The sequence below is a fragment of the Oncorhynchus mykiss genome, chromosome 5, assembly GCF_013265735.2.
Source record: "Oncorhynchus mykiss isolate Arlee chromosome 5, USDA_OmykA_1.1, whole genome shotgun sequence".
NCBI lineage: Eukaryota > Metazoa > Chordata > Actinopteri > Salmoniformes > Salmonidae > Oncorhynchus > Oncorhynchus mykiss.
In genome coordinates this window covers 83,015,316-83,029,420 of record NC_048569.1, presented here as the reverse complement: position 1 = coordinate 83,029,420, position 14,105 = coordinate 83,015,316, and the positions used below count along the sequence as shown (strand labels likewise).

At 50.5% G+C, this 14,105-nt stretch overlaps 1 protein-coding gene across 2 annotated transcripts in view; it reads left to right on the top strand.

Moving 5' to 3' along the window:
* Window positions 1-14,105, top strand: part of LOC110524678 (zinc finger CCCH domain-containing protein 3) — a 115,615-nt gene that overhangs the window by 67,643 nt on the left and 33,867 nt on the right. Inside the window, exons 5-8 of one of the 2 annotated variants that reach the window (XM_036978563.1) lie at window positions 2,426-2,574; window positions 6,999-7,077; window positions 7,538-7,693; window positions 7,846-7,915. In XM_036978563.1, the coding sequence (XP_036834458.1) occupies window positions 2,426-2,574; window positions 6,999-7,077; window positions 7,538-7,693; window positions 7,846-7,915 (454 nt within the window). Of the gene's footprint in view, window positions 1-2,425; window positions 2,596-6,998; window positions 7,078-7,537; window positions 7,694-7,845; window positions 7,916-14,105 lie in introns of both variants that reach the window. The other variant, XM_036978561.1, reaches the window with a different exon arrangement.

Here is a 14,105-nt window from a genome sequence, read left to right as displayed (position 1 = left end):
AGTCACTGCTCCTATATTAGCCACCATTACGACTCCCTTGGCTCCAGTTGCCCTGTGTAGGGCACACACCGATCTTGTATTTGTGAAACTGAGTGTCTCTGCTGGTGAGTTATGGCCCGGTGTGGTAGAGGGAGAAAGGGAGCTAACTGAGGATCTGTGATGCACCTTCTTTCTTTTCTCTGCTACACGCAGACTCCCCACTGCATGGACCTGTCATTGTGTGACCATTGTTTTGGTTGTGTGTGTGTGTGTGTCCTTGTCTCTGAGTGTGTAGTGTAGAGCTAGTTGTAGTGTGTGTGTGTGTGGGTCCCCTCTCTGTTCGCTGTAATGGGAGTCAGGAACTCTGGCTCCAAACACATTTCCAGCCCATTTGAAGTCCAGCAGTAAATGATGACCTGCGCCATGCACACCAGCCCCAATCCCACCCAAACACAAGTGACAGGCCAGTGCAATTTATCCCCATAACCCCTGCCTCCAACATCACACACACACACACACACACACACACACACACAGAGACACACACACACACAGATGCACAGCCCATTTTAAACACATGCACACACCATTTTAAACACACACACCCACACCGTTTTAAACACACACATAGCACAGAGGGGGACTTCCTTAGAGTTTAGATGTCGTTGTGTGAATATATACTTGTGTGCATTCTTTAGACTGGTGCATGTGCGTCTGTGCGTGTGACTAGGAGTGTGTGTGTGTGTGTGTGTCTGTTGGGCACCATGCGTTGCTTCGGGACCTGGGCAGCCCTCCCTGCTCTGGCCTCCTACCTATTATCTCATTGATTTCCTCCTCTTTTCAATTCTCTCCATTTCCACACTGCCGTCCTTTCCATTAGGGCAGCAATTTAACAGAGTGCTGTGACACGGGAGGGAAGGAGGAGGGAAAGAGGGAGGGAGGGTTAGACTGGGAGGCATGAAGAGAGAGGAGGGAGATGAGGAGGTAGACGAGGGGAGATATCGTGGAAGAGACAGGCCGAGAGAAAGGGGGTGGAGGTATGGTGGGGCAGTGAGCATATTACCAGCGCAGTATCATTCAACTCCTAACTCCTTTGTGGTTAACCTGAATGGGTCTTTTGGCCCAAGTACTGTGTTCCCCAGCAGTTCTCCTAAAGATCCAAGTACTGTGTTCCCCAGCAGTTCTCCTAAAGATCCAAGTACTGTGCTCCCCAGCAGTTCTCCTAATGCTCCAAGTACTGTGCTCCCCAGCAGTTCTCCTAAAGATCCAAGTACTGTGTTCCCCAGCAGTTCTCCTAAAGATCCAAGTACTGTGTTCCCCAGCAGTTCTCCTAAAGATCCAAGTACTGTGTTCCCCAGCAGTTCTCCTAAAGATCCAAGTACTGTGTTCCCCAGCAGTTCTCCTAAAGATCCAAGTACTGTGTTCCCCAGCAGTTCTCCTAAAGATCCAAGTACTGTGTTCCCCAGCAGTTCTCCTAATGCTCCAAGTACTGTGTTCCCCAGCAGTTCTCCTAAAGATCCAAGTACTGTGCTCCCCAGCAGTTCTCCTAATGCTCCAAGTACTGTGTTCCCCAGCAGTTCTCCTAAAGATCCAAGTACTGTGTTCCCCAGCAGTTCTCCTAATGCTCCAAGTACTGTGTTCCCCAGCAGTTCTCCTAAAGATCCAAGTACTGTGTTCCCCAGCAGTTCTCCTAAAGATCCAAGTACTGTGTTCCCCAGCAGTTCTCCTAAAGATCCAAGTACTGTGTTCCCCAGCAGTTCTCCTAAAGATCCAAGTACTGTGTTCCCCAGCAGTTCTCCTAAAGATCCAAGTACTGTGTTCCCCAGCAGTTCTCCTAAAGATCCAAGTACTGTGCTCCCCAGCAGTTCTCCTAAAGATCCAAGTACTGTGTTCCCCAGCAGTTCTCCTAAAGATCCAAGTACTGTGCTCCCCAGCAGTTCTCCTAAAGATCCAAGTACTGTGTTCCCCAGCAGTTCTCCTAAAGATCCAAGTACTGTTCCCCAGCAGTTCTCCTAAAGATCCAAGTACTGTGTTCCCCAGCAGTTCTCCTAAAGATCCAAGTACTGTGTTCCCCAGCAGTTCTCCTAAAGATCCAAGTACTGTGTTCCCCAGCAGTTCTCCTAAAGATCCAAGTACTGTGTTCCCCAGCAGTTCTCCTAATGCTCCAAGTACTTTATTCCCCAGCAGTTCTCCTAATGCTCCAAGTACTGTGTTCTCCAGCAGTTCTCCTAATGCTCCATGTACTGTGTTCCCCAGCAGTTCTCCTAATGCTCCAAGTACTGTGTTTCCCAGGAATTATGCTAGAATCCTTCCTTCACACCTCAGTTTCCTCCCATAGAAGTACCATCCCAAAACCTGGAATTGTGAAACTTTTCAAACAAGATGTTCTGTGTATTCCTACTTCACTTTACTAACGCTTTGCCAATCTCTCCCTCTCTACCCCCAGGAATGTACTCCAGAGCCGTCTGCGTCCCCCGGGACAGGACAGGCACCCCACAGCCCAGCACTGGAGAGGTAGAGGGAGGAGCATGCGCTGGATCGGTGGCACCCTCTACAGCGTCTCAGCCAATAAGCTGTCCCGCACCATGACAGCCAGTGCGCCAATCAACAGAACAAGTACTATACACACCTTACAAATACACTGTGCCAATCATTGTAGGCCCGGTGGCACTACGCTAGGCCCGGTGGCACTACGCTAGGCCCGGTGGCACTACACTAGGCCCGGTGGCACTACGCTAGGCCCGGTGGCACTACGCTAGGCCCGGTGGCACTACGCTACGCTAGGCCCGGTGGCACGACGCTAGGCTAGGCCCGGTGGCACGACGCTAGGCTAGGCCCGGTGGCACGACGCTAGGCTAGGCCCGGTGGCACGACGCTAGGCTAGGCCCGGTGGCACGACGCTAGGCTAGGCCCGGTGGCGCTAGGCTAGGCCCGGTGGCACGACGCTAGGCTAGTCCTGGTGGCACTACGCTAGGCTAGTCCCGGTGACACTACGCTAAACTAGTCCCGGTGACACTACGCTAGGCTAGGCCCGGTGGCACTACGCTAGGCTAGTCCCGGTGACACTACGCTAGAGTAGTCCCGGTGACACTACGCTAAACTAGTCCCGGTGACACTACGCTAGGCTAGTCCCGGTGACACTACGCTAGGCTAGGCCCGGTGACACTACGCTAGGCTAGTCCCGGTGACACTACGCTAGGCTAGTCCCGGTGACACTACGCTAGGCTAGTCCCGGTGACACTACGCTAGGCTAGGCCCGGTGACACTACGCTAGGCTAGGCCCGGTGACACTACGCTAGGCTAGGCCCGGTGACGCTAGGCTAGGCCCGGTGACACTACGCTAGGCTAGTCCCGGTGACACTACACTAAACTAGGCCCGGTGACACTACGCTAGGCCCGGTGACACTACGCTAGGCTAGTCCCGGTGACACTACGCTAGGCTAGTCCCGGTGACGCTAGGCTAGTCCCGGTGACACTACGCTAGGCTAGGCCCGGTGACGCTACGCTAGTCCCGGTGACACTACGCTAGGCTAGTCCCGGTGACACTACGCTAAACTAGTCCCGGTGACACTACGCTAGGCTAGGCCCGGTAACACTACGCTAGGCTAGGCCCGGTGACACTACGCTAGGCTAGTCCCGGTGACACTACGCTAGGCTAGTCCCGGTGACACTACGCTAGGCTAGTCCCGGTGACACTATGCTAGGCTAGGCCCGGTGACAGTACGCTAGGCTAGTCCCGGTGACGCTAGGCTAGGCCCGGTGACACTACGCTAGGCTAGTCCCGGTGACACTACACTAAACTAGTCCCGGTGACACTACGCTAGGCTAGGCCCGGTGACACTACGCTAGGCTAGGCCCGGTGACACTACGCTAGGCCCGGTGACACTACGCTAGGCTAGTCCCGGTGACACTACGCTAAACTAGTCCCGGTGACACTATGCTAGGCTAGGCCCGGTGACACTACGCTAGGCTAGGCCCGGTGACGCTAGGCTAGGCCCGGTGACGCTAGGCTAGGCCCGGTGACACTACGCTAGGCTAGTCCCGGTGACACTATGCTAGGCTAGGCCCGGTGACACTACGCTAGGCTAGGCCCGGTGACGCTAGGCTAGGCCCGGTGACGCTAGGCTAGGCCCGGTGACACTACGCTAGTCCCGGTGACACTATGCTAGGCTAGGCCCGGTGACACTACGCTAGGCTAGGCCCGGTGACACTACGCTAGGCTAGTCCCGGTGACGCTAGGCTAGGCCCGGTGACACTACGCTAGTCCCGGTGACACTACGCTAGGCTAGTCTCGGTGACACTACGCTAAACTAGTCCCGGTGACACTATGCTAGGCTAGGCCCGGTGACGCTAGGCTAGTCCCGGTGACACTACGCTAGGCTAGTCCCGGTGACACTACGCTAGGCTAGTCCCGGTGACACTACGCTAGGCTAGGCCCGGTGACACTACGCTAGTCCCGGTGACACTACGCTAGGCTAGTCCCGGTGACACTACGCTAAACTAGTCCCGGTGACACTATGCTAGGCTAGGCCCGGTGACACTACGCTTGGCTAGGCCCGGTGACGCTAGGCTAGGCCCGGTGACGCTAGGCTAGGCCCGGTGACACTACGCTAGGCTAGTCCCGGTGACACTATGCTAGGCTAGGCCCGGTGACACTACGTTAGGCTAGGCCCGGTGACGCTAGGCTAGGCCCGGTGGCCCTATGCTAGGCTAGGCCCGGTGACACTACGTTAGGCTAGGCCCGGTGACGCTAGGCTAGTCCCGGTGACACTACGCTAGGCTAGTCTCGGTGACACTACGCTAAACTAGTCCCGGTGACACTATGCTAGGCTAGGCCCGGTGACGCTAGGCTAGTCCCGGTGACACTACGCTAGGCTAGTCCCGGTGACACTACGCTAGGCTAGTCCCGGTGACACTACGCTAGGCTAGGCCCGGTGACACTACGCTAGTCCCGGTGACACTACGCTAGGCTAGTCCCGGTGACACTACGCTAAACTAGTCCCGGTGACACTATGCTAGGCTAGGCCCGGTGACACTACCCTTGGCTAGGCCCGGTGACGCTAGGCTAGGCCCGGTGACGCTAGGCTAGGCCCGGTGACACTACGCTAGGCTAGTCCCGGTGACACTATGCTAGGCTAGGCCTGGTGGGCCTACGCTAGGCTAGGCCTGGTGGCACCTAGCGTAGTGTCATCTGGTGGCACTACGCCTAGTATGAGTGCAGAAGCGTGTAGCGGTTAAAAATCGTCTGTCCTCGGTTGCAACACTCACTAACGAGTTCCAAACTGCCTATGGAAGCAACGTCAGCACAATAACTATTTTTCAGGAGCTTCATGAAATGGGTTTCCATGGCCCAGCAGCCGCACACAAGCATAAGATCACCATGCACAATGCCAAGCGTCGGCTGGAGGGGTGTAAAGCTCACCGCCAATTGTGTCTGCAGCAGTGGAAACACGTTCTCTATGGTGATGAATCCCACTTCACCATCTGGAGTCCAACGGATGAATCTGGGTTTGGTGGATAACAGGAGAATGCTACCTGCCCCAATGCATAGTGCCTACTGTAAAGTTTGGTGGAGGAGGAATAATGGTCTGGGCTGTTATTCATGATTTGGGCTAGGCCTCTTAGTTCCAGTGAAGGGAAATCTTAACGCTACTCCATACAATGACGTTCTAGACGATTCTGTGCTTCCAACTTTGTGGCAACAGTTTCTGGGACAAAAAAATCCCCTGTGCACAAGTGACGTCCATACAGAAATGGTTTGTCGAAATCGGAGTGGAAGAACTTGATTGGCCTGCACAGAGCCCCTGACCTTAACCTAATCGAATAGCTTTGTGATTATTTGGAACGCCGACTGCGAGCCAGGCCTAGCTCTTGTGGCGGATTGGAAGCTAGTCCAATGTTCCAACATCTAGTGGAAAGCCTTCCCAGAAGAGTGGAGACTTTTATAGCAGCAAAGGTGGGACCAACTCCATATTAATACCCATGATTTTGGAATGAGATGTTCGACAAGCAGGTGTCCACATACTTTTGGTTATGTAGTGTATGAGATGTGTTCTGTGTTAGCCATCTGAAATAATAAAGCTGTAATCTGTCACTGGGACAGGAGGGAGGGGCTGCTGGGGGGGAAACGACACAGATTAAACCCAGACCTGAGCTGCTCGCTCCCTCCTTCTCGCTTGCACTCGCTGGCTGGCTGTCTCTGTCTCTCTCTGTCAAAACCTGTGGCTGGAATTGGAGTTCCGTTCTGTTCCCACAGCTTGTGACTCGCCTCTTGATAAACACACATACACACAGACATTCCAGCATGGTCTGAACACGCCTTCAGTGTCCACCACCACGTTTTGAGATCTCACCAGTCCAGTTAGCTGAGATTACACTCCTCTTCTGGTCCTGATCTTCTGGTCCTGATCTTCTGGTCCTGATCTTCTGGTCCTGATCTTCTTGGCACTGATCTTCTTGGCACTATGACTGCCTCCCGTCAGAGTGCCAATATCACATACTGATGAGGAGGATATCTCTTACACCTGAAATGTTCCAAAATTAGAGACTTGGATAAGTGTCAAGCCTCCTTACCTTACCCCATCTCTCTTACACCATATCTTGTTCCCGCCCTCCCTCCTTCCAAAACTAGAGGCTTGGATAGGTACCAGGCCTCCGTAGCTTTCCCCCTCTCTCATTCACTCCCCTCCTGTACCCCATCTGTCCCATGTTCTCAGACTGTACTGGATGTCACGTTTGGCTTCGGCTGCCAGGCTTCGGCTGGTGCTGGCCCCATCTCACCACACAGACGAGCTAGATAGGCTGCAATGACCTGACGGCTATCTATCTGCCTGCGTGGGCACACAGTGTGCAGCCCCAGTGCTGAGTACACACACACATGCATGGACAGGGACACACACAAAATGTGTCAGTCACAATGGTGTATTAATAACTCCATTTGACCCAATTTGAGTTGGTTATGTTTTGGTCTTTATAAAGGCTGTCTTTTCTCTGATTCCATTGTCTATTTTCCCGAACAGTGAGATGGTCTAATCCACAGGAGATTTCCCCCACCTCGAGTACTTTCTTCCGGCCATCCAGCACACGTTTTGTGGCCAGGTAGGCACTTTAGCACACACTGCTGCTACAAGACTCGTACTATGATTGCTAAATATTGCACAATAGAAAAACCACTTGCTCCCTCCAATCCCCCCTTCCCCAGAACAAGTGTAAATCCTGGACTATGAATTGTGCCTTCATGTATTATACTGATGCTAACATGTTTATTATATTCTACTGAGCCATTTATTTTATGTTCATATTCTTATATTTTATCATTTCTTATTGTTGTTGGCTTGTGGAGAATGAACCTGCAAGTAAGCATTTGGTTGGATGGTGTATACCAGTGGTCACCAACCTTTTCTGAGTCAAGATCACTTTTCTGAGTCAAGATCACTTTTCTGAGTCAAGATCACTTCTCTGAGTCAAGATCAATTTTCTGAGTCAAAATGCAAGCCGAGATCTACCGCTCTGATCTGTTTGTAACATGACCGTTGATTGTGTGTGTTCTGTCCCCCAGTCGTGCGGTTCAGAGGAGTCTAGCCATCATCAGACATGCTCGTCAGAAGAAGACCCAGAAACAGTACTGCATGTACTTCAACCGCTTTGGAAAGTGTAACCGTGGCAACACCTGCCCCTATATCCATGATCCTGATAAGGTTGCCGTCTGTACCAGGTAAAACACACCTAGAAACAACCATGTACAGCTGTGTTGGCTCTGTGATTGGCTGCTCTGTACCAGGTAACACACACCTAAAAACAACCATGTACAGCTGTGTTGGCTCTCTGATTGGCTGCTCTATGACCTGAAGACTCTTCCCATTGCAGGTTCGTGAGGGGTACATGTAAGCAGACGGATGGGACCTGTCCATTCTCGCACAAGGTGGCCAAGGAGAAGGTGAAACTGGACACACTACACACACACACACACACACACAATAATCCTTGAGAAGGTGAGAATATGTGAAACGTCAATGTCTCCCTCACACCAGCTGGGTTGGAGTGTACTACTGTAGTTAGACAGTTAACATTTGGCCCCGTCAGTTACATAACCAGGAAGATTACAGAACGGGAATTGAATTAGGACCGGCTGTTAGTTTTGCACCTAGAGTTATGGCTGGTAGAAGAGGTGCTGTATAGAGTTATGGCTGGTAGAAGAGGGGATATATAGAGATATAGCTGTTAGTTTTGCACCCAGAGTTATGGCTGGTAGAAGAAGAGCTGTATAGAGTTATGGCTGGTAGAAGAGGGACTGTATAGAGTTATGGCTGGTAGAAGAGGGGCTGTATAGAGTTATGGCTGGTAGAAGAAGAGCTGTATAGAGTTATGGCTGGTAGAAGAGGGGCTGTATAGAGTTATGGCTGGTAGAAGAAGAGCTGTATAGAGTTATGGCTGGTAGAAGAAGAGCTGTATAGAGTTATGGCTGGTAGGAAAGGTACTGTATAGAGTTTTGGCTGGTAGAAGAGGTGCTGTATAGCGTTATGGCTGGTAGAAGAAGAGCTGTATAGAGTTATGTCTGGTAGAAGAGGTAGAGTTATGGCTGGTAGAAGAGGGCTGTATAGAGTTATGGCTGGTAGAAGAGGAGCTGTATAGAGTTATGGCTGGTAGGAGAGGTGCTGTATAGAGTTATGGCTGGTAGAAGAGGGCTGTACAGAGTTATGGCTTGTAGAAGAGGGGCTGTATAGAGTTATGGCTGGTAGAAGAAGGGATGTATAGAGTTGTGGCTGGTAGCAGAAGAGCTGTATAGAGTTATGGCTGGTAGAAAAGGGGATGTATAGAGTTATGGCTGGTAGGAGAGGTGCTGTATAGAGTTATGGCTGGTAGAAGAGGGCTGTATAGAGTTATGGCTGGTAGAAGAGGGCTGTATAGAGTTATGGCTTGTAGAAGAGGGGCTGTATAGAGTTATGGCTTGTAGAAGAGGGGCTGTATAGAGTTACGGCTGGTAGAACATGGGCTGTATATAGATATGGCTGGTAGAAGAGCTGTATAGAGTAATGGCTGGTTGAATAGGGGATGTATAGAGTTATGGCTGGTAGAAGAAGAGCTGTATAGAGTTATGGCTGGTAGAAGAGGGGCTGTATAGAGTTATGGCTGGTAGAAGAAGAGCTGTATAGAGTTATGGCTGGTAGAAGAAGAGCTGTATAGAGTTATGGCTGGTAGAAGAGGGGCTGTATAGAGTTATGGCTGGTAGAAGAAGAGCTGTATAGAGTTATGGCTGGTAGAATAGGGGATGTATAGAGTTATGGCTGGTAGAAGAAGAGCTGTATAGAGTAGAGATATGGCTGGTAGAAGAAGAGCTGTATAGAGTTATGGCTGGTAGAAGAGGTGCTGTATAGAGTTATGGCTGGTAGAAGAAGAGCTGTATAGAGTTATGGCTGGTAGAAGAGGTGCTGTATAGAGTTATGGCTGGTAGAAAAGGGGATGTATAGAGTTATGGCTGGTAGAATAGGGGCTGTATAGAGTTATGGCTGGTAGAAGAAGAGCAGTATAGAGTAGAGTTATGGCTGGTTGAAGAGGGGCTGTATAGAGTTATGGCTGGTAGAAGAAGAGCTGTATAGAGTTATGGCTGGTAGAAGAGGTGCTGTATAGAGTTATGGCTGGTAGAAGAAGAGCTGTATAGAGTTATGGCTGGTAGAAGAAGAGCTGTATAGAGTTATGGCTGGTAGAAGAGGTGCTGTATAGAGTTATGTCTGGTAGAAAAGGGGATGTATAGAGTTATGGCTGGTAGAATAGGGGCTGTATAGAGTTATGGCTGGTAGAAGAAGAGCAGTATAGAGTAGAGTTATGGCTGGTTGAAGAGGGGCTGTATAGAGTTATGGCTGGTAGAAGAAGAGCTGTATAGAGTTATGGCTGGTAGAAGAGGGGCTGTATAGAGTTATGGCTGGTAGAAGAAGAGCTGTATAGAGTTATGGCTGGTAGAAGAAGAGCTGTATAGAGTTATGGCTGGTAGAAGAAGAGCTGTATAGAGTTATGGCTGGTAGAAGAGGTGCTGTATAGAGTTATGGCTGGTAGAAGACGAGCTGTATAGAGTAGAGATATGGCTGGTAGAAGAAGAGCTGTATAGAGTAGAGTTATGGCTGGTAGAAGAGGGGCTGTATGGAGTTATGGCTGGTAGAAGAGGGACTGTATAGAGTTATGGCTGGTAGAAGAGGGGCTTTATAGAGATACAGCTTAGAGTCATGTTCACACTATTGGCACATCTCCTGTCTCTGTGCTCCCACTGTCAGTATTGAGATAGAAATATACACACGCTATACACACTGGCAGTATACACACCGAGAGCCACTCAGACACGTGACCTGATTCTGGGGTAAGGGTTACGTGTTGAGAAGGGGTACTGTGGTGCTATCATGACCAAAATGGCTATCCCTGTCCAGGGTTTCAGATGTCCCAATATGGTTCACACCTTAGCATGTAACACCTTAAAAGGCAAGGGTACACAACCCCCCTAACTAACTAGACCACACACTCACACACACACACATGTGCACACAGACGGTTACACATGCCCATATGTTCACAGTCAGTCACACACACTCATTACTCTTGTGAAAGGCCTGAGACAAACACACCTGAACTGGATCCATCTCAAATAGGTCAGCAGTTAAAAGTAGGACACCTGCTCGTTTCAAAACAGTTTGATTTGGTTCCTAATGTTCTAGCCGTGTCTGAATCCTGGCTTAGGAAGACCACCAAAAATTCTGAAATCTTCATCCCTAACTACAACATTTTCAGACAAGATAGAACGGCCAAAGGAGGCGGTGTTGCAATCTACTGCAGAGATAGCCTGCAGAGTTCTGTCCTACTAGCCAGGCCTGTACCCAAACAATTTGAAATTCTACTGTAAAAATCCACCTCTCTAAAAACAAGTCTCTTACCGTTGCCGCCTGCTACAGACCACCCTCTGCCCCCAGCTGTGCTCTGGACACCATATGTGAACGGATTGCCCCCCCATCTATCCCCAGCCATCCTACAGTCTAAACTTGATGCCCTCAATCTCACACAAATTATCAATGAACCTACCAGGTACCACCCCAAAGCCTTAAACACGGGCACCCTCATAGATATCATCCTAACCAACTTGCCCTCTAAATACACCTCTGCTGTTTTCAACCAAGATCTCAGCGATCACTTCCTCATTGCCTGCATCCGTAATGGGTCAGCAGTCAAACGACCTCCACTCATCACTATCAAACGCTCCCTGAAACACTTCAGCGAGCTGGCCTTTCTAATCGACCTGGCCCGAGTATCCTGGAAGGATATTGACCTCATCCCGTCAGTAGAGGATGCCTGGTTATTTATTTTTTTAAATGCCTTCCTCATCATCTTAAATAAGCATGCTCCATTCAAGAAATTTAGAACCAGGAACAGATATAGCCTTTGGTTCACTCCAGACCTGACTGCCTTTAACCAACACAAAAACATCATAGGGCGTTCTGCATTAGCATTGAACAGCCTCCGTGATATGCAACTTTTCAAGGAAGCTAGAAACCAATATACACAGGCAGTTAAAAAAGCCAAGGCTTTTTCAAGCAGAAATTTGCTTCCTGCAACACAAACTCAAAAAAGGTCTGGGACACTGTAAAGTCCATGGAGAATAAGTACACCTCCTCCCAGCTGCCCACTGCATTGAGGATAGGAAACTCTGTCACCACCAATAAATCCACTATAATTGAGAGTTTCAACAAGCATTTTTCTACGGCTGGCCATGCTTTCCACCTGGAAAGCCGAAGAGCCCTCGCTTGGAGATTGGCCTAGCATGGGCTAACTCCAGGCTAATTGGTGCTTGCTCCGGGATGGAAACGTTAGCTAGGAGTAGTCAACCCGAGTTGCGGTTAGCTAGCTGCGATAGGAATCCGGGGATATGGAGAGAAAAACAGGTCCGGTGTGCTCTGGTTTGAAACGTGTTGTGCGAACTGGTGAGAGCTTTCCGAGCTAAAGGTTAGCTAATGACCGCTAGCAGCTAGCTAGCTTCAGTTGAGGGATTCCAGCTCCAATTTAAGTAGAAATACTTTAGAAAAAAAGAGATCCACACCACATTGGGTGGGGCGGGTTGCCGGAGAGTATTTTGAAGTTGCGGTTTAAGAAAAATATTAAAAAGAATCAGAAGAAAAATATATAAAAGCATATATATATATACATAAGACAAGACAAAGACATCCGACTGCTACGCCATCTTGGATATTCGGTTGTGTATGGCCCACAGCGCAGAATTAAGTAATGTAGTTGTTTTTTTTATCAGAGTATAACTAGGCCAGTCCGTATAGGGCAGAGATCATAAACTAGATTCAGGTGCGGGCCAATTTTTTTTCTCTTGAGTGGAAATGTGGGGGGGGCATAATTACAAATCATTTCTAGACTGCAAATTGTCCTTCAGAAGCCCAAACAGGTATGTTAGACTAAAACATAATCATTTCAAACCTTGCTCACATTTATAGACATGTCTCTCTATTATGTGTGAGATTACAGGGGAATAGATTTCCTGTTATGTTTACAATCTTTTATGTACAGCAATGAAACTAAAATACAAATTACAGCTTTTTTTAAAATGTATTTATTTTTGCTCTGAAAACTTGGGGAGCCAAATAAAGTCAACCATGGGTGCCAGTTGGGGAATCCTGGTTCAGGGGAAAGGAAAGTGGTGACACTAAATAGGGAAAGATGTTTTGCTCTAGAAAAACAACCCACAGACAGGTGTCCAGTCCAGGCTCGCCATCCAACACACACACACAAAAAGACCAAGACATGCATGCACGCACGCACGCACACACACTCACACACATACACACAGTCAATCACACAGACCGAGACACACACGCACAGTCACATCCACACCCACCCACACACTGAGACACACACGCGCAGTCACATACCCACCCACACACTGAGACACACACACACGCGCAATTCTGTGCACCTGTGTTGGCTGTCATGCTGTGGTCCCAGAGTGCCTAGAGGCCAGCTGTCCGTTTATCTTACAGGGGCAGAGAAATTAAGGGGGAGTGGAGGGGGGGGGGGACTAGAGAGGTGGGAGTAGGGGGGACTAGAGAGGTGGGGGTAGGGGTGAGTAGAGAGCTGGGGGTAGGGGTGAGTAGAGAGCTGGGGGTAGGGGTGAGTAGGGAGGTGGGAGGGGGGACTAGAGAGGTGTGGGTAGGAGTGAGTAGAGAGGTGTGGGAAGGGAGAAGTACAGAGGTGTGGGTAGGGGTGAGTAGAGAGGTGGGGGTAGGGGTGAGTAGGGAGGTGGGAGGGGGGACTAGAGAGGTGTGGGTAGGAGTGAGTAGAGAGGTGTGGGTAGGGGTGAGTAGAGAGGTGGGAGGGGGGGACTAGAGAGGTGGGGGTAGGGGTGAGTAGAGAGGTGGGGGTAGGGGCGAGTAGGGAGGTGGGGGGGAGTAGGGAGGGGGGACTAGAGAGGTGGGGGTAGGGGTGAGTAGAGAGGTGGGGGTAGGGGCGAGTAGGGAGGTGGGGGGGACTAGACAGGTGGGGGTAGGGGCGAGTAGGGAGGTGGGGGGGAGTAGGGAGGGAGGGACTAGAGAGGTGTAGGTAGGGGTGAGTAGAGAGGTGGGGGGAGGTGGGGGTAGGGGGGAGATGGGGGTAGGGGTGAGTAGAGAGATGGGGGTAGGGGTTGAGTAGAGAGGTGGGGTAGGGGTGAGTAGAGAGGTGGGGTAGGGGCGAGTAGAGAGGTGGGGGTAGGGGCGAGTAGAGAGGTGGGGGTAGGGGCGAGTAGAGAGGTGGGGGTAGGGGCGAGTAGAGAGGTGGGGGTAGGGGCGAGTAGAGAGGTGGGGGTAGGGGCGAGTAGAGAGGTGGGGGTAGGGGCGAGTAGAGAGGTGGGAGTAGGGGCGAGTAGAGAGGTGGGAGTAGGGGCGAGTAGAGAGGTGGGGGTGGGTGGGGGTAGGGGGGGGGGTAGAAGGAGTGGGGGTAGGGGGGGGTAGAGAGGGTGAGGGGGTAAGTAGAAAGGGTGAAGCGGACGGGGGTCGGGATAGAGGGGAGTTGTGGTGTAAATTTTTTGGGGGGTCTGTACTTTACTATTTATATTTTTGACAACTTTTACTTCGCTACATTCCTAAAGAAAATTATGTACTTTTTACTCC